The sequence below is a fragment of the Mustelus asterias genome, chromosome 22 (assembly GCF_964213995.1).
Source record: "Mustelus asterias chromosome 22, sMusAst1.hap1.1, whole genome shotgun sequence".
In the NCBI taxonomy this organism is placed as follows: Eukaryota; Metazoa; Chordata; class Chondrichthyes; order Carcharhiniformes; family Triakidae; genus Mustelus; species Mustelus asterias.
Window position 1 is genome coordinate 44,456,658 of NC_135822.1, and position 20,080 is coordinate 44,476,737.

General features: G+C 44.1%; 1 protein-coding gene across 1 annotated transcript in view; it reads left to right on the forward strand.

Annotated features, from left to right (window-relative positions):
• Positions 1–1,604: 1,604 nt before the first annotated feature.
• The window catches only part of LOC144509694 (ephrin type-B receptor 2), a 1,012,102-nt gene continuing 993,626 nt past the window's right edge, over positions 1,605–20,080 (forward strand). Inside the window, exons 1-2 of the mRNA XM_078238477.1 lie at positions 1,605–1,675; positions 2,879–2,939. Coding sequence (XP_078094603.1) covers positions 1,605–1,675; positions 2,879–2,939 — 132 coding nt within the window. The remainder of the gene's footprint in view (positions 1,676–2,878; positions 2,940–20,080) is intronic.

Consider the following 20,080-nt stretch of genomic DNA (forward strand, 5'->3'; position numbering starts at 1 on the left):
GTCATTTATATTAATGATTTGGATGAGAATATAGGAGGCATGGTTAGTAAGTTTGCAGATGACACCAGGATTGGCGGCAATAGTGGACAATGAAGAAGGTTATCTAGGATTGCAACGGAATCTTGATCATTTGGGCCAGTGGGCTGATGAATGGCGGATGGAGTTCAATTTAGATAAATGCGAGGTGATTTAATTTGGTAGATTGGACCAGGGCAGGACTTACTCAGTTAATGGTTGGGTGTTGGAGAGAATTATAGAACAAAGAGATCTCGAGGTACAGGTTCATAGCTCCTTGAAAGTAGAGTCACAGATGGACAGAGTGGTGAAGAAGGCATTCGGCATGCTTGATTTCATTGGTCAGAACATTGAATACAGGAGTTGGGACGTCTTGTTGAAGTTTTACAAGATATTGGAAAGGCCACACTTGGAATACTGTGTACAGTTCTGGTTGCCTTATTATCGAAAATATATTATTAAACTAGCAAGAGTGCAGAAAAGATTTACTTGGGTGCTACTGGGACTTGATGATTTGAGTTAGAAGGAGAGGCTGGATAGACTGGGACTTTTTTCCCTGGAGCGTAGGAGACTTAGTGGTGAACTTATAGAGGTCTATAAATTAATGAGGGGCATAGATCAGCTGGATAGTCAACATCTTTTCCCAAAGGTAGGGGAGCCTAAAATTAAAGGGCATAGGTTTTAGGTGAGAGGGGAGAGATACAAAAGGGTCCAGAGGACATTTTTTTTCACACAGAGGGTGGTGAGTATCTGCAACAAGCTGCCAGAGGTAGTAGTAGAGGTGGGTACAATTTTGTTTTTTAAAAAGCATTTAGACAGTTACATGGTTATAGATAGATATGGGCAAAATGCAGGCAATCGGGACTAGCTTAGTGGTTAAAAAAAGGGTGGCATGGACAAGTTGGGCCGAAGGGCCTGTTTCCATGCTGTAAACCTCTATGACTCTATGGCGTAACACCAAGAAAATCCAGAGCATTTTTTCGAGGGATTTGTTTGAATTGACACCTTCCCCCATCCTCCCAAGCTCAGGCTTTGTCCTGAATTGCATGGCACACTTGCTTTTGAGTGATGTCATCCCTTAAAGACAGATCATAAACACAGCCTTGTTGTTTTTCCAACGAGAATATAGCTAATTTACATAACCACTCCTCATAATGCAGTCTCGGTCTCTCAATCATTCAGAGTTGTTCTTTTCCATCCCCCTTTAGTAACTGTAATGGACAACATTTGTTGTCAAGATAACATTGAAGCCAATGATGTAGACTGCTATTTATACACAATTGATATTATAGCTTCAGGCAAGAGTGGATGCACAGCTCAATTCAAAACTCCAAAAATCACTGTCCAGTTTTTGCAGCAATTTCACTATCTGCCTTACCATTGAAATGCATTGAATGGTGTGAAGTTGCTGTATATTTGTGGTAGTTATGAACGAAACTCACCAACAGAAAGTTAACTCTTGCTTATTTCAATCTAAGTATCCTATAATCAATGGAATAAGTATGAATTACAGTTAATTCTGTGGTACTGAATATTATCCTCAAGCATGGATGGGAAGAGTTTCCCACTAAGGAGGCTGACGTGAAAACATGCAATCACCGGAATTCTACCGCCTCGCCCACCATGGCATCGGGACGGGCGAGGAACGGACAACGGAAATGTTTGTTGACCTCGGGCGGGAATTTCTGGTCTCGCTTGAGCTGTAAAATCCTGCCCTAAATCTTCTGGCCTCGATCTCATTAGAATCCATACAGTGCAGAAGGAGGCCATTCGGCCCATCGATCCTACACCAATAACAATCCCACCCAGGCCCTGTCCCCGTAACCCCACGTATCCACCCTGCTAGTCCCCTGACACTAAGGGCCAATTTAACATGGCAGATCAACCTAACCTGCACATCTTTGGAGTGTGGGAGGAAACCGGAGCACCTGGAGGAAACCCATGTGGACACAGGGAGAAACTCCACACAGCCAGTGACCGGAGGCCGGAATTAATTATGCATCTGGGGTTTAATATGTTATTCTGTGGTAGGGTGGGCATGATGGGATGAGCACTTGGAACATCATAGCATTCAGGGCTATGGGCCACGTGCTGGCAGATGGGATTAGGTGGAAGTTCAGGTGTTTCTAACATGTCGGTGTGGGCTCGATGGTCCGAAGGGCCTCTTCTGCACTGTATGATTCTATAATTCTAAATCTCGCCATCGTACCTGGGTGCTATTTTAAAAGGTGTTCAAATTCACTGATCCATTGTTGAAAAAAGAAGATGGACCTGCAGGAACACTCTGAGGCTCGAAGATGGACCACTCCGATGACACTGAAGCTGGAAGATCCACCTGGCCATGCTTCCCCCACCCACTGCTGCGATGCTCCAGGGTCCAGAATTGGTGGTGGCCTCCACCCTAAACTTTAGCGGCAGCCCCAGGTCTTCTTCAGCTAAGTCCTGACTTCTGGACGCCATGTTGTTCCAGATGTGATCTGGACCGATGTGTTTTCCTGTTGGCGTTGCAGAGAAATAGACGTGGATGGATGATTCTGGTTAGACCTTAATCTGCTTCCCTTTCCCCGGGTGGCACAGTGGTAACTGCTGCCTCACAGCACCAGGGACCCAGGTTCGATTCTGGCCTCGGGTCACTGTCTGTGTGGAGTTTGTATGTTCTCCCCGTGTCTGCGTGGGTTTCCTCCCACACTCGCGGGTTAGGTTGTTTGGCCATGATAAATTGCCCCTTCGTGTCAGGGGGACTAGGAGAGTAAATATGTGGGGTTACCGGGATAGGACCTGGGTGGGATTGTTGTCGGTGCAGGATCGATGGGCCAAATGGCCTCCTTCTGCGCTGTAGATTCTATGATTTTATTCGAATCAGTTTCACGCCTGTCTACCATGGCAAGCACGAGCAGAAGATCCCGCAGGAAATTCATGCTGAGGTAAAACAGATTTTTAGACCTCCTGCGAATTCTGTCCCCCCCTCCCCCAGCCATTGAATCCACTGGCAGGCACAGAGGAGAATTCCACTGAAAGATGGGTATAAGGAATTGTTAACAATGTTACGAACGGGAGCATCAAGTTACTGAAAGACATTTTGATAGATTGAGCAAATGAACAAAATATGCCAGGCGGATTTCAAAAGTGTGAAGTCATCCGTTTTTGACCAAAAAAGAAGTCTGAATATTATTTGCAGAGTGAAAATCCAGGAATTAAGGAGGTGGAAAGAGGTTTAGGAGGCATGTGGTTAGATCTCTAAAATGTAGCAGTCAGGTACAAAATAATCAAAAAGGCGAATGGGATGTTAGTCTTGCCAATTATCAAGCTGGAATGTAAATGGGAGGATGCTTTGCAGCTATACAGGTTTCCAAAGGGTAAATTATAAAGAGATATAACAAAAAAATCATTGTGTATTCCTTGGAATACAGAAGGAATGATTTGATTGAGGTTGTTTGAATTGAGAAAGGAATTGCTGGGTAGATCGAGAGAAAATGTGATGCTGATTTCCCAAACAGAATAAGAGTCGGACCATTCAGAAGAACAGTTCGGAAGTATGTCTTTACGTAGAGTGGTGGAATGTGAAAGAATCCCATGATAAAGCAGTAACTTTGGAAAACAAGTAAAGACCCACAATTCAAAGTATAAAACATGGAAGTAAACATAGTAAATAAACGATTAACAAGTGCCATGATCAGGCAGTCCCTTTGCAACTAAAATTCCAAAATATCACACATTCTTTCATTCAAAACCTTTCAAGTTGTCTGCCAGACCGGAGAAAATTATTTCACTATTTGCCTGTGAGAAGGAGCTGTTCTTAGTTCCCAAGTGAGGCCACATTACCTGCTGTCCAAACCTGCCACTGTCCAAATATCCCACTGCCCACTACCTGAACCCACTGCCTCAGACTATTGCCCACTACCTAAACCCATAGCCCAAACCCATTGGCCACTGCCCACTGCTGAACTCACTGCTCACTGCTCAAACTTTCTGACAACTATCCACTGTCCAAAGACAAACAGCCTAAAGGCAACCAGGCCCCACAAAGCATCTGGCATTCTGTCAGCCATGTAACTCCATATCCACCTCCTCCATTCTCCAAATTACCGGTATCATGTTGACTGTTATCACCCCTCTTCCTCCAGCTCCAGTATGATGGGACTGCACTTGTATCACCTCCTCCACACTATCACCTTCCTCTCATCATTCTGTTTTTGTGCGTTAGCCTCTTACTCTAAAAGTGACCTCACTGGAGGCAATGGACTTTTGTTCAAAACACGTTTATTTACCTGCTAACTTTTTGCAAAGGTTAAATAAAACCCAAGACATAGCTGGAGCTACTCTCTGAGATGCCTCACACTCCTCTCCTCTCAGTGAGTTACATCACTGTGACATGGCCTCTTATACACATGCTGAATAACAATCATTAGAGTTAACCCCTTACAGTGATCTGCCCCTTGGTATGAATCCCCTCTCCTTATCCAGATATCACAAATTTGATTGAGTTTTTTGAAGGGGTAACCAAGAAGGTAGATGAGGGCAGTGTCGTTGATGTTGTCTACATGGACTTTAGCAAGGCTATTGACAAGGTACCGCATGATAGGTTGTTGCATAAGGTTGAATCTCAAAGGATCCAGAGTGAGGTAATTAAATGGATACAAAATTGGCTTGATGACAGAAACCAGAGGGTGGTTATAGAGGGTTGTTTTTCAAACTGGAGGCCTGTGATTAGCAGTGTGCCTCAAGGATCAGTGCTGGATCCACTGTTATTGTCATTTATATTAATGATTTGGATGAGAATGTAGGAGGCATGGTTAGCAAGTTTGCAGATGATACCAAGATTGGTTGCATAGTGGACAGTGAAGAAAGTTATCTCGGTATTGCAAAGGGATCTTGATCAATTGGGCCAGTGGGCTGACGAATGGCAGATGGAGTTTAATTTAGATAAATGCAAGGTAATGCATTTTGGTAGATTGAACCAGGGCAGGATTTACTCAATCAATGGGAGGGCATTGGGGAGAGATACAGAACAAAGAGATCTAGGGGTACATGTTCATAACTCCTTGAAAGTGAAGTCACAGGTGGACAGAGTGGTGAAGAAGGCATTCAGCATACTTAGTTTCATCTGTCAGAACATTGAATACAGGAATTGGGACATCTTATAGAAGTCGTACAAAACATTGGTAAGGCCATTCTTGGAATACTGTGTACAGTTCTGGTCACATTATAGAAAGGATATTATTAAAATAGAACGAGTGCAGAAAAGATTTACTAAGATGCTACCGGGACTTGATGGATTGAGTTATAAGGAGAGGCTGGATAAACTGGGAATTTTTTCTGTGGAGCGTAGAAGGCTGAGGGATGATCTTAGAGTCATAGAGTCATAGAGGTTTACAGCATGGAAACAGGCCCTTCGGCCCAACTTGTCCATGCCGCCCTTTTTTTTTAAAACCCTTAAGCTAATCCCAATTGCCCGCATTTGGCCCATATCCCTCTATATCCATCGTACCCATGTAACTATCTAAATGCTTTTTAAAAGACAAAATTGTACCCGCCTCTACTACTACCTCTAGCAGCTTGTTCCAGACACTCACCACCCTCTGTGTGAAAAAAATTGCCCCTCTGGATACTTTTGTATCTCTCCCCTCTCACCTTAAACCTATGCCCTCTAGTTTTAGACTCCCCTACCTTTGGGAAAAGATATTGACTATCTGGCTGATCTATGCCCCTCATTATTTTATAGACCTCTATAAGTTCACCCCTCAGCCTCCTACGCTCCAGAGAAAAAAGTCCCAGTCTATCCAGCCTCTTCTTATAACTCAATCCATCAAGTCCCGGTAGCATCCTAGTAAATCTTTTCTGCACTCTTTCTAGTTTAATAATATCCTTTCTATAATAGGGTGACCAGAATTGCACAGTATTCCAAGTGTGATCTTACCAATGGCTTGTACAACTTCAGCAAGATGTCCCAACGCCTGTATTCAATGTTCTGATGAAACCAAGCATGCCGACTGCCTTCTTCACCACTCTGTCCACCTGTGATTCCACTTTCAAGGAGCTATGAACATGTACCCCTAGATCTCTTTGTTGTGTAACTCTCCCCAACGCCCTACCATTAACTGAGCAAGTCCTGCCCTGGTTCAATCTACCAAAATGCATCACCTCGCATTTGTCTAAATTAAACTCCATCTGCCATTCGTAAACCCACTGGCCCAATTGATCAAGATCCCGTTGCAATTGGAGATAACTTTCTTCACTGTCCACTATGCCACCAATCTTAGTGTCATCTGCAAACTTACTAACCATGCCTCCTATATTCTCATCCAAATCATTCATATAAATGACAAATAACAGTGGACCCAGCACTGATCCATGAGGCACACCACTGGTCACAGACCTCCAGTTTGAAAAAACAACTCTCTACAACCAACTTCTGGCTTCTGTCAAGAAGCCAATTTTGTATCCATTTAGGTACCTCACCCTGGATCCTGTGAGATTTAACCTTATGCAACAACCTACCATACGGCACCTTGTCAAAGGCCTTGCTAAAGTCCATGTAGACAACATCAACTGCACTGTCCTCATCTACCTTCTTGGTTACCCCTTCAAAAAACTAGAGGTCTATAAAATAATGCGGAGCATAGATCAGCTAAGTAGTCAATATGTTTTCCCAAAGGTAAGGGAGTCTAAAACTAGAGGGCATCGGTTTAAGGTGAGAGGGAAGAGATACAAAAGTGTCCAGAGAGGCAATTTTTTCACACAGAAGGTGGTGAGTGTTTGGAACAAGCTGCCAGAGGTGGGCACAATTTTGTCTTTTAAAAAGCATTTAGACAGTTACATGGGTAAGATGGGTATAGAGGGATATGGGCCAAATGCGGGCAGTTGGGACTAGCTTCGGGGTTTAAAAAAAAAGGGCGGCATGGACAAGTTGGGCCAAAGGGCCTGTTTCCATGCTGTAAACCTCTATGACTCTATATAGCCTGGCACCAGCCCCACACTCTAACCTGTGCTCACCCCAGTAATAGCCCAATCCACTGTATCACCTCCCCACCATCCCCCAACCTACTGAACGGAACTAGTGCATGTTCTAACACATTGCAATGTTCATTTCACTTTCACCTTTGGTCTCCAACATGACATCTCAACGTTAGCCTGATGCAGTGCTCTGTCACTGTAAGTGATTTCTGAACTGTTACTGTACTTCCATATGTACTAAATAATTGAACAGATCTCAGGTAGTTGAACCAAAATGCTTTTACATTTCACTCAATTTTAAACAGAATCTCTTCTCCAAGCAGAAGTTCTGCGATATAGTCTGCACGAGATCACCCCCCTGAATGTTGCCTGACATCTTGCAGAGTGTTTAGTCCAGATATAAGGAATGTTGCAGTAAATCTTGGCTGAAGAAGGGTTGTTTAATTTCCCTCACACTTTGAGTGACAGTGTGTCATACATTCAGTGACACTTCCTTGCATTATAGTGAAAGAAAGAAACCATTAATGCTGGTTTTCTGGAAGTCGATTTCTATAAGACAAAGTCTTGAAATTCTACTGTATATGCCCCCTGTACCAGGCCCTCCTGTCTAATATTAGCATTGAGAAAAAGAATTAGTTCATCATCTCTTGCTGAAAAGCATCAACATGGCACGGTGGCACAGTGAATAGCACTGCTGCCTCAACACCAGGGACCCGGGTTCAATTCCGGCCTCAGGTGATTGCCGGAATTGAACCCGGGTCCCTGGTGCTGTGAAGCAGTGTGCTTGTGTGGCTTTCCTCCTGGTGCTCTGGTTTCCTCCCACACTGCAAAGATGTGCGTATTAGGTTATTGGCCATGATAAATTGACCCTTAATGTCAGGGGGATTGGAAGGGTAAATATGTGGAGTTACGGGTATAGGACAGGACCTGGGTGGGATTGTTGTCGGTGTGGGCTCAATGGGCCAAGTGGCCTCCTTCTGCACTGTAGATCCTATGATTCTATGAAATTCAGCTAGCAATAAACAAGAGTTTACCTGATAACTTTTATAATGTGAAATATCAAAGAACTGAAATATCAAAGGTCTCACATAGCAGACTATCATGTGATGCGCATGGGATTGCAGGTAATGTCTTGAGATGGATAAAAAGCTGGTTAGCAGACAGGAAGCAAAGAGGTGGAATAAATGGTTTTTTTTCCGATGGGCAGTCAGTGACTAGTGGGGCACTGTGGGGATCTGTGCTAGGACCCCAACTGTTCACGTTATATATTAATGATAAGAGGGAACTAAAATGTATTATCTCCAAATTTGCAGGAGGTACAAAGTTGGATGGGAGGGTGAGCTGTGAGGAGGATGCAGAGATGCTTCAGCATGATTTGAACAGGCTGAGTGAGTGTGCATATGCATGGCAGATGTAGTATAATGTAGATAAATGTGAGGTTATCCACTTCAGTAGCAAAAATAGGAAGGCAGATTATTATTTGAATGGGTGTAAATTGAGAGAAGTGGACACTCAGTGAGGCCTTAGTCTCTGAAAGTAAGCTCATTGATACAGCAGGCAGTGTAGAAGGCAAATGTTATGTTGGCCTTCATAGCAAAAGGATTTGAGTATATAGTAATTTTAATTTGTTTCGAAGGCCAAGCATCAGGGTTGCCTTGGTAACAGGTAACATTCTAATAGCCTATCAGTTTAAAAAAAGACAATCAGCCATTAAGAGCCGATCTGATTTGAATTTGCTGTTGTTGACAACCTCAGACCAATCGTGGTGTAAGAACATTGTGAGGTCATCACGAGTATAAAACCCAGAGCAACAGCCTTCTCAGAGGAACATCGCTTGAGCCAGAGTCGGGGTCAGATCAGCTGAAGCAGTTAAAGGCAGTTCGATCAACAGTTAGTTCTTAACTCTGGAAGCTTCAGATATGCCTTAAGAGAACTCACCATTCAGCGCTTACAGACAGCGGACAACTACAGAAGAACCTCCAAATCTATTCCAAGCCACCAGACCTGGTTGTATCTAGTCTTTTTGAGAGTGACTAAGATTCTGTTATTACTGTTTTGGTACTAAATGATCCTTATCTTTATTTGAACAACATTTCAGTCGAACCATCCTTTAATTAAAATTGTTACTGGTTTAGTTAAATTTCCCGAGTTGGTTGAATAAAATAAGTTGTTAATTATTCACTTAAAGCCACCTTTAGGAAGGAGCACTGTGTACAGTTCTGGCCACCCTATCGTAGAAAGGACATTATTAAGCTAGAAAGAGTGCAGGAAAGATTTACTAGGATGCTACCGGGACTTGATGGTTTGAGTTCTAAGGAGAGTCTGAATAGACTGGGAATTATTTTCTCTGGAGCGTAGGAGGCTGAGGGGTGAACTTATAGAGGTCTAAAAAATAATGGGGGGCAGAGGTCAGCGAGATAGTCAACACATTTTCCCAAAGGTAGGGGAGTCTAAAACTAGAGGGCATAGGTTTAAGGTGAGAGGGGAGAGATACAAAAGTGTCCAGAGGGGCAATTTTTTCACACAGAGGGTGGTGAGAGTCTGGAACAAGCTGGCAGAGGTAGTAGTTGAGGCGGGTACAATTTTGTCTTTTAAAAAGCGATTAGACAGTTACGTGGGTAAGATGGGTATAGAGCGATATGGGCCAAAGGCGGGCAATTGGGGCTAGTTCAGTGGTTTTAAAAAAAGGGCCGGCATGGACAAGTTGGGCCGAAGGGCCTGTTTCCATTCTGTAAACCTCGATGACTATGACTCTATGATTCCTGGGATGGCAGGTATGTCATATAAGGAGAGATTAAGTTGGTTAGAATTATATTCACTGGAGTTTAGAAGACCGAGAGGGGAATCTCATAGAAACTTACAAAATTCCAACAGAGTTGGGCAGGATGGATTTAGAAAAAATGTTTCCAACGGTGGCGGGAGTCCAGAACTAGGGGTCATAGTTTGAGGATAAGAGATAAACCTTCTAGAACTGAGGTGAGGAGAAATTTATTCACCCAGAGAGTGGTAAATCTGTGGAGTTCACCAACACCGAATGTAGTTGAGGTCAAAACATAGAAACATAGAAAACTACAGCACAAAACAGGCCCTTCGGCCCCACAAGTTGTGCCGACCATATCCCTTCCTTTTAGGCCTACCTATAACCCCCCATCCTATTAAGTCCCATGTACTCATCCAGGAGTCTCTTAAAAGACCCTATTGAGTTTGCCTCCACCACTACTGACGGCAGCCGATTCCACTCGCCCACCACCCTCTGTGTGAAAAACCTCTCCCGAACATTTCCCCTGTACCTACCCCCCAGCACCTTAAACCTGTGTCCTCTCGTAGCAGACATTTCCACCCTGGGAAAAAGCCTCTGAGAGTCCACCCAATCTATGCCTCTCAACATCTTATATACCTCTATTAGGTCTCCTCTCATCCTACGTCTCTCCAAGGAGAAAAGACCGAGCTCCCTCAACCTATCCTCATAAGGCATGCCACTCAATCCAGGCAACATCCTTGTAAATCTCCTCTGCACCCTTTCAATCTTTTCCACATCCTTCCTGTAATGAGGCGACCAGAACTGAGCACAGTACTCCAAGTGGGGTCTGACGAGGGTCTTATATAGCTGCATCATTATCCCCGGACTCCTAAACTCAATCCCTCGATTGATAAAGGCCAGCACACCATACGCCTTCTTAACCACCTCCTCCACCTGCGGGGCCGATTTTAGAGTCCTATGGACCTGGACCCCAAGGTCCTTCTGATTCTCTACCATACTTAAAGTCTTTCCCTTTATATTGTACTCCTTCATCCCATTCGACCTGCCAAAATGGACCACTACGCATTTATTTGGGTTGAAGTCCATCTGCCACTTCTCTGCCCAGTCTTGCATCCTATCTATGTCCCTCAGTAACTTCTGACATCCCTCCAGACTATCCACAACCCCACCAACCTTCGTGTCGTCGGCAAACTTACCAACCCATCCCTCCACTTCCTCATCCAGGTCATTTATGAAAATGACAAACAGCAAGGGTCCCAGAACAGATCCCTGGGGCACACCACTGGTGACCGACCTCCAATTAGAAAAAGACCCATCTATACACACTCTCTGCCTCCTTTGGGCAAGCCAGTTCTGGATCCACAGGGCAGCAGCCCCTTGGATCCCATGCCCTCTCACTTTTTCTAGAAGCCTTGCATGAGGGACCTTATCGAACGCCTTGCTAAACTCCATATAAACCACATCTACCGCTTTCCCTTCGTCAATGTGTTGTGTGATTTCAAGAAGAAATGAGTTGTAGCTCTTGAGGCTTAAGGAATCAAGGGATATGGGGAGAAGGCAGGATCAGGATATTGAATTTGATGATGAGCCATGATCATAATGAATGGCGGAGCAGGCTTCAAGGCCTGAATGCCTCCTCCTGCTTCCAGTTTCTATGTAACTGCACAAACATGTCAAACTGTAACAACAGAACGACTGTGGTTGGTTTGGAGCGTAGGAATGTGAGCAGGAGGTGTTATGAGCTGTCGCAATGTGACTGAAGGAGAGATTTGTTTGGCAGAGATTGGTAGGATCAGTCATGTTTGTGGGAAATTGTGGAGTTTCAGGGCTGTATTTAGAAGCAAAATCGATGTGAAGGAGATTAGATGTTTCAAACCAGATTGCCAGAAAGTGATGGAAAGAACTGGACCAAAAGCCTATACACTTACATTAATTTCTATATATACACAAAATATATATTATCTATCTTATCATTCTGTGTGCTCTACGTGAAGGCAGATCCTTGGTTCTTTATAATCTTTCCATGTCTCCTTTCAAGAAGTGTCCTTTGCAGTCTCTCTGTCTTTTCCTCATTATGTTCAGCAAATGTCTTTATTCCTTCACTCTCCACAGCACTTCATTATTCATTACTTTTTCTTTCCAGCAGATCCTTTCCATCCTCCTCCCAATCCACATTGAGTGAGTTGGTCTCCTCTTTCCATGAGGTCCAAGACTCACCTCCAGACAAGGCAACACTCCAAAGCAGGCTCTGAACAAATCGCTTCTTGAGTTATTCATTCAGCTTTCTAGTTAGCAACTGCCTATCCTTCTTTTCCATTATTATCTTGATCTTATTTCTTTGTTGTATCTTCAATCTGCAGATGTAACACTTCCTGTTCTAGTTCTGTTCCCTCTATGAATATTTATTGGTGATTTTGAGATATTCATCACTTTGGTTTTTTCAATGTTCACTTTCATTCTAAAGTTCAAACCTGCTGTTCCTAATCTATCGACTAGCTCCTGCAATCCTTCTGTGCTATTTAGAGATGCTTTGTCATCTGTATATCTAATTGATGTTCTCATTCATCCCTCCCAATTGCAACACCAGATTCTCTGTCTTCAAACATTTCTTTAATCATTGCTTCTGCAGAGATATTGAAGAGGACTGGTGATAAACAACACACTTATTGAACTCCTCTTCTGATTACACATGGTGCTGACTCCCTATTGGCTCCTCTCACTCATGTTGTTTGTCTAATATAAAGATTTCAGATGGGTTGCCTATCTTTCCAGTTTACTCCACTGACCTTCAGTCCTGTCAGAAGCTTAATCCAGTCAATTCGATTGAATGCTTTTTCAAAATCAAAATATAATCCCCCTAAACTGTGTTCACCATTAATCTTATAATGCTGATTGCTTCTCTCGACCCTCTGATAAACATAGAAACATAGAAAATAGAAGCAGGAGCAGTCCCTTTGGCCCTTCGAGTCTGCTCTGCCATTCATTTTGATCATGGCTGATCATCAAATTCAATATCCTGATCCCGCCTTCTCCCCATAACCCTTGATCCTTTTAGTTACAAGAGCTATATCTAATTGCTTCCTGAAACCACACAATGTTTCGGCCTCAACTACTTTCTGTGGTAGTGAATTCCACACATTCACCACTCTCTGGGTGAAGAAATTTCTCCTCACCTCTGTCCTAAAAGGTTTACCCCTTATCCTCAAACTATAAGCCCTAGTTCTGGACTCTCCCACCATTGGGAACATTGTTTCTGAATCTATCCTGTCTAATCGTGATAGCATTTTATAAGTTTCTATGAGTGCCCCTCTCACTCTTCTAAACTCCAATGAATATAATCCTAACCGACTTAGTCTCTTTTATAACAGTCCTGCCATCCCAGGAATCAGCCTGGTAAACCTCTGCTGTACTCCCTCTATTGCAAAGACATCCTTCCTCACATAAGGACACCAAAACTGCACACCATACTCCAGGTGTGGCCTCACCAACATCCTATACAATTCCAGTAAAACATCCTTGTTCCTATACTCAAATCCTCTCACTATGAATGCCAACCTAACATTTGCCTTGTTTATTGCCTGCTGTACATGCGCACTTACTTTCAACGACTGATGCACAAGAACACCAAGGTCTTGCTGAGTATCCACCGCTCTCTACTTACACTCATTCAAATAATATCCTGTCTTCCTATTATTGCTACCTAAGTGGATATTTATCCGCACTATACTGCATTTGCCATGCATATGCCCACTCACTTAGCCTGTTCAAAGCATGCTGAAATATCCCTGTATCCTTGTCACAGCTCCCCCTCCCACTCGACTTTGTATCGCCTGCAAATTTGGAAATAATGCATTTAGTTTCCTCTTCCAAATCATTAATATATGATGTGAACAGTTGGAGTCCTAGCATAGATCCTTGCAGTACCCCGCTAGTCACTACCTGCTAATTGGAAAAAGACCCATTTGAACCAACTCTTTGCTTCCTGTCTGCTAACCAGCATTCTATCCATCTCAAGATACAACGTACAATCCATGCGCTTTAACTTTATAGAGTTTTTTGGTGGTGTTTTTTGAAGAAGTGACCAAAATGGTTGACGAAGGAAGGGCCGTGGATGTTGTCTATATGGACTTTAGTAAAGCGTTTGACAAAGTCCCTCATGGTAGGCTAGTGAAAAAGGTTGGATCCCATGGGATAAAGGGGGAGGTGGCTAGATGGGTGGAGAACTGGCTTGGTCATAGAAGACAGAGGGTGGTAGTGGAAGGGTCTTTTTCCAGCTGGAGGCCTGAGACTAGTGGTGTACCGCAGGGCTCTGTATTGGGACCTCTGCTGTTTGTGATTTATATAAATGATCTGGAAGAAGGAGTAACTGGGGTGATCAGTAAGTTTGCGGACGACACAAAACTGGCAGGACTTGCAGATAGTGAGGAACATTGTCAGAGGCTACAGAAGGATATAGATAGGCTGGAAATTTGGGCAAGGAAATGGCAGATGGAGTTCAATCCTGATAAATGCGAAGTGATGCATTTTGGTGGGAATAATGTAGGAAGGAGCTACACGATAAATGGAAGAACCATAAAGGGTGTAGAGACGCAGAGGGACCTGGGTGTGCAAGTCCACAGATCTTTGAAGGTGACGTCACAGGTGGAGAAGGTGGTGAAGAAGGCATATGGCATGCTTGCCTTTATAGGACGGGGCATAGAGTATAAAAGTTGGGGTCTGATGTTGCAGATGTATAGAACGTTGGTTCGGCCGCATTTGGAATACTGCGTCCAGTTCTGGTCGCCACACTACCAGAAGGACGTGGAGGCTTTGGAGAGAGTACAGAGGAGGTTTACCAGGATGTTGCCTGGTATGGAGGGGCTTGGTTATGAGGAGAGATTGGGGAAACTGGGGTTGTTCTCCTTGGAAAGACGGAGGATGAGGGGAGACTTAATAGAGGTGTATAAAATTATGAAAGGCATAGATAGGGTGAACAGTGGGAAGCTTTTCCCCGGGTCGGTGGTGACGTTCACGAGGGGTCATAGGTTCAAGGTGAAGGGGGGGAGGTTTAACACAGATATTAGAAGGACATATTTCACACAGAGGGTCGTGGGGGCCTGGAATGTGTTGCCGGGCAGGGTGGTGGAGGCGGACACACTGGGAACATTTAAGACTTATCTAGACAGCTATATGAACGGAGTGGGAATGGAGGGATACAAAAGAGTGGTCTAGTTTGGACCAGGGAGCGGCGCGGGCTAATTGTTCCTTGTTTCTCGTTTCATGGCTTCATTCTATGATCATCTTGCTGGTGCCAGTACAGAGCGAGACTGCGGATAGTTGGGAACCTGTCTCGGGGGCAGGGAATTCATATGGTGTTCGTGGAAGTGGAAATGACTAGGGTTGGGAAGCATTTTCCGATCAGGGCCATTGTGATCTCCTGGACTCGTTTCGATCGCCTCAGGGGGTCGGAGAGGAATTTCCCAGATTTTTTTTCCCCATATTGGCCCTGGGGTTTTTCACTCTGGGTTTTCGCCTCTCCCTGGAGATCACATGGTCGGGAATGGGGGGGTGGGGGTGAGTTAATAGGTTGTAATGAACAAAGCATCGTAGCTGTGAGGGACAGCTCGGTGGATAGGATATTGGTATGTAGATAGGCTGGAAAATTGGGCGGGGATCCTGGATTCAGGATTCAATCCTGGACCGGGGAGCGGCGCGGGCTTGGAGGGCCGAAGGGCCTGTTCCTGTGCTGTATTGTTCTTTGTTCTTTGTCAGTAGTCTGCTTCGAGTAGTCGAAAGCCTTCTGAATGTCTAAATAGACCATATCCACTGGTTCATCTTGATCAACTCTACTAGTTACAACCACAAAGAATTCCAATAGATTCATCAAGCATGATTTCCCTTCTATAAATCCATGCTGACTTTGTCTAATTATTGCTTTCAAATGCAGAGTTATGAAATCCTTGATGAAAGGACTCTTAGCACCTTTCCCAGTACTGACATTAGGCTCACTGGTCTATAATTCACTGTTTTCTCCCGAGTTCCCTTTTTGAATAGTGGGCTTACATTAGCCACTCTCCAATCTGTAGGAACAAGTCCAGAGTCAAAAGAATTTTGGAAAATGGCGACCCTAACCCTACTATTTCCAGGGCCACATCCTTAAGTACTCTGAAATGAAGATTTTCAGACCTTAGAGATTTATAAACCTTTAATCCCATCAGTTTTTCCCCAAAACTATTTCTCTACTAATGCTGATTTCCTTCAGCTCCTCACTAAAACTTGTTTCTCTCAGAACTTCTGGCACATTTGCTCCCTGAAATCTATCCCTAATGTAGTTCTGCATCTTAACCACCTTATGGCCTTTGCTGTAACTCCCAACACAACCTTTGATGCGTGGGTACTCAGATTAACTGTACGAAAGTCAGAATATTGGAATGTCTTTGGCTACTTTCCAATGGTGATCGTTATGGCTGAGACCCTCTGGCCATTCCCCGGAGAAGTAAAAATCTTTGTACGGCTCATTCACATAATTTTTAATCAACTCTGTGTCAATTCCACCTATTCCAGCCATTTTCCCAGTGGCCTGGCCGGCGAACAACAGAAATGGATATTGACTTCGGCAGAGCTGGAAGATCCTGCCAGTAGCCAATGGCAAACTGCTTCCTCTGCCAGGAAACCCGCTGCTGCTGCTTTTGGGTGGGTGGGTGTGGATGGGGGGGGGGGAGGGGGGGGGGGGCTGCTGGAAAATCCCAGCCTGTGTCCCAACTTCTTCTTCATCTCTTTCTTCTTCAATAATCACCCAAAACAATCGCATAGCTTCTTCCACTCTCCTGCTTGATTAGCTTTCGATTCTATCGACATTTCATCAGACTCCTCATCTGGATGTTCTCTTGTGATGTGGAGATGCCGGTGTTGGACTGGGGTAAACACAGTAAGAGTTTTAACAACACCAGGTTAAAGTCGAACAGGTTTATTTGGTAGCAAATGCCATTAGCTTTGGGAGGGCTGCTCCTTCGTCAGATGGAGTGGAAATCCGCTCTCAAACAGGGCATACAGAGACACAAAATCAAGTTACAGAATACTGATTAGAGTGCGAATCTCAACAGCCAACCAGGTCTTAAAGATACAGACAATGTGAGTGGAGGGAGCATTAAGCACAGGTTAAAGAGATGTGTATTGTCTCCAGACAGGACAGCCTGTCCTTGGCACTCCGAAAGCTAATGGCATTTGCTACCAAATAAACTTGTTGACCTTTAACCTGGTGTTGCTAAAACTCTTACTGTGTCACAGAGAAAAGAGAGAGTTGGAATAAATGGGTCCTTTTCAGAGTGGAAAGATGTAACTAGTGCAGTACCGCAGGGATCATTTTTTGGCCTGCAATTATTCACTATTTACATTAATGACTTTGATTACTAAAATTCACTCAGGAACAGATGCAGAGATTATTAGAAAAGTGTGCATCGAAAGACTCACTAATGTAAAAACAACAACATACACAACAATGCACCCCCGCTGCCGCACCCCTGCCGTACCATGCAAAAAAAGAAAAGTATGTCGAGTATTAGATCTTAAAATTTAGCCAAACCCTGGCACAGTGGTTAGCACTGCTGCCTCACAGTGCCAGGGACCCAGGTTCAATTCCCGCTTCTGAGACTAGTTTAATAATTCCAGATTTATTAATTGAATTTAAATTCCATCAGCTGCCATGGTGAGATTTGATCCTGTATCCCCAGAGTATCGGCCAAAACTTCTGGATTACTTGTCCAGTGATGTTACCATTACTCCACTGTCTCCAGTGATGTTACCATTACGCCACTGTCTTGAGCTTGTTTACAGTTGAAAGGTCACTTTCCATAGTAGCTGTGGGTACTGGGATTTGTCACTGGGAGACTTATGGCTAGTTAATTCTTGTTTCTCCTGGAGATAATAGCGTTAATTCGGAATTCTCATTTAAGAATTCTCAGTTTTCAGCAATGAAGTCTTCTGGTGGGTTTTCAAATCACAAACAGCTCAACTTTGATGAGAGGTGTTTCACATAAAGATAGCGGAGCCATACCTCTTGCCCCTTCAATCATGTGGCAGCCTATCTCAGGCTATTAGTTCAAATCTAGTATATTAGATATCCGAGAGCTGAATTATGTGACCAGTCTCTGGTTTCAATCTGTGTTTGTCTTAGCCACTGTCTTTGGAAGCTCCCTGGACCATGTGTTGCCATCAGGCACCTTGCCCCTTTTACGGGTGCAACATAGTAGCTGCTAAGGGCGGCATGGTAGCACTGCTGCTTCACAGCTCCAGGGACCTGGGTTCGATTCCCAGCTTGGGTCACTGTCTGTGTGGAGTCTGCACATTCTCCTCGTGTCTGCGTGGGTTTCCTCTGGGTGCTCCGGTTTCCTCCCACAGTCCAAAGATGTGCAGGTCAGGTTGATTGGCCATGCTAAAAATTACCCCTTAGTGTCCTGAGATGCGTAGGTTAGAGGGATTCGTGGGTAAATATGTAGGGATATGGGGGTAGGGCCTGGGTGGGATTGTGGTCAGTGCAGACTCGATGGGCCGAATGGCCTCTTTCTGTACTGTAGGGTTTCTATGATTTCTATTGGGCAATGTTGTTTGAAATATAAATTAGTATTCCATATAACAATTTTCATAACAAAATCAGTTTTCACATGAGCTCATCCCAAATTTCAGTGAATTACCTTTGAAGGTTTATCTGTATTTTAAAGCCACCAAACTGAGTGGTCAGTTCAGACAGCAAGACCCTAGAAGTAGCAAGAAGATGATTCACCTATTAATCTGTTTGTGGTGGTGTTGTTTGAGAGATAAATATTTGACCAGGTTACAGGTGAACACATCTTGTTCTTCTTTAAATAATGCCATGAAATCTTTCACATCCAACTGAAAGGGCGGTTTAACATTCATGTTGTCCAAAAGACAACACCTCAAAATGTAGAATTTCTTCAGTGTTGCACCAGAACTATTTTTTATAATAACAAATATTGTTCCATTCTTAGTCACTAGCATTGTCAGCTCCAGGGTTGAGTGTTTTTTTAAGGTATTAGAACATAGAACAGAACATAGAACAGTACAGCACAGAACAGGCCCTTCGGCCCACAATGTTGTGCCGAGCTTTATCTGAAACCAAGATCAAGCTATCCCACTCCCTACCATCCTGGTGTGCTCCATGTGCCTATCCAATAACCGCTTAAATGTTCCTAAAGTGTCTGACTCCACTATCACTGCAGGCAGTCCATTCCACACCCCAACCACTCTCTGCATAAAGAACCTACCTCTGATATCCTTCCTGTATCTCCCACCACGAACCCTATAGTTGTGCCCCCTTGTAATAGCTCCATCCACCCGAGGAAATAGTCTTTGAACGTTCACTCTATCTATCCCCTTCATCATTTTATAAACCTCTATTAAGTCTCCCCTCAGCCTCCTCCGCTCCAGAGAGAACAGCCCGAGCTCCCCCAACCTTTCCTCATAAGACCTACCCTCCAAACCAGGCAGCATCCTGGTAAATCTCCTCTGCACTCTTTCCAGCGCTTCCACATCCTTCTTATAGTGAGGTGACCAGAACTGCACACAATATTCCAAATGTGGTCTCACCAAGGTCCTGTACAGTTGCAGCATAACCCCACGGCTCTTAAACTCCAACCCCCTGTTAATAAAAGCTAACACACTATAGGCCTTCTTCACAGCTCTATCCACTTGAGATGCAACCTTTAGAGATCTGTGGATATGAACCCCAAGATCTCTCTGTTCCTCCACAGTCTTCAGAACCCTACCTTTGACCCTGTAATCCACATTTAAATTAGTCCTACCAAAATGAATCACCTCACATTTATCAGGGTTAAACTCCATTTGCCATTTTTCAGCCCAGCTTTGCATCCTATCTATGTCTCTTTGCAGCCTACAACAGCCCTCCACCTCATCCACTACTCCACCAATCTTGGTGTCATCAGCAAATTTACTGATCCACCCTTCAGCCCCCTCCTCTAAGTCATTAATAAAAATCACAAAGAGCAGAGGACCAAGCACTGATCCCTGCAGCACTCCGCTAGCAACCTGCCTCCAATCTGAAAATTTTCCATCCACCACCACCCTCTGTCTTCGATCAGACATGATGTGGAGATGCCGGCGTTGGACTGGGGTAAACACAGTAAGAAGTTTAACAACACCAGGACCAGTTTAACCTGGTGTTGTTAAACTTCTTACTTCGATCAGACAGCCAGTTACCTATCCAACCGGCCAACTTTCCCTCTATCCCACACCTCCTCACTTTCATCATAAGCCGACCATGGGGGACCTTATCAAACGCCTTACTAAAATCCATGTATATGACATCAACTGCCCTACCTTCATCAACACACTTAG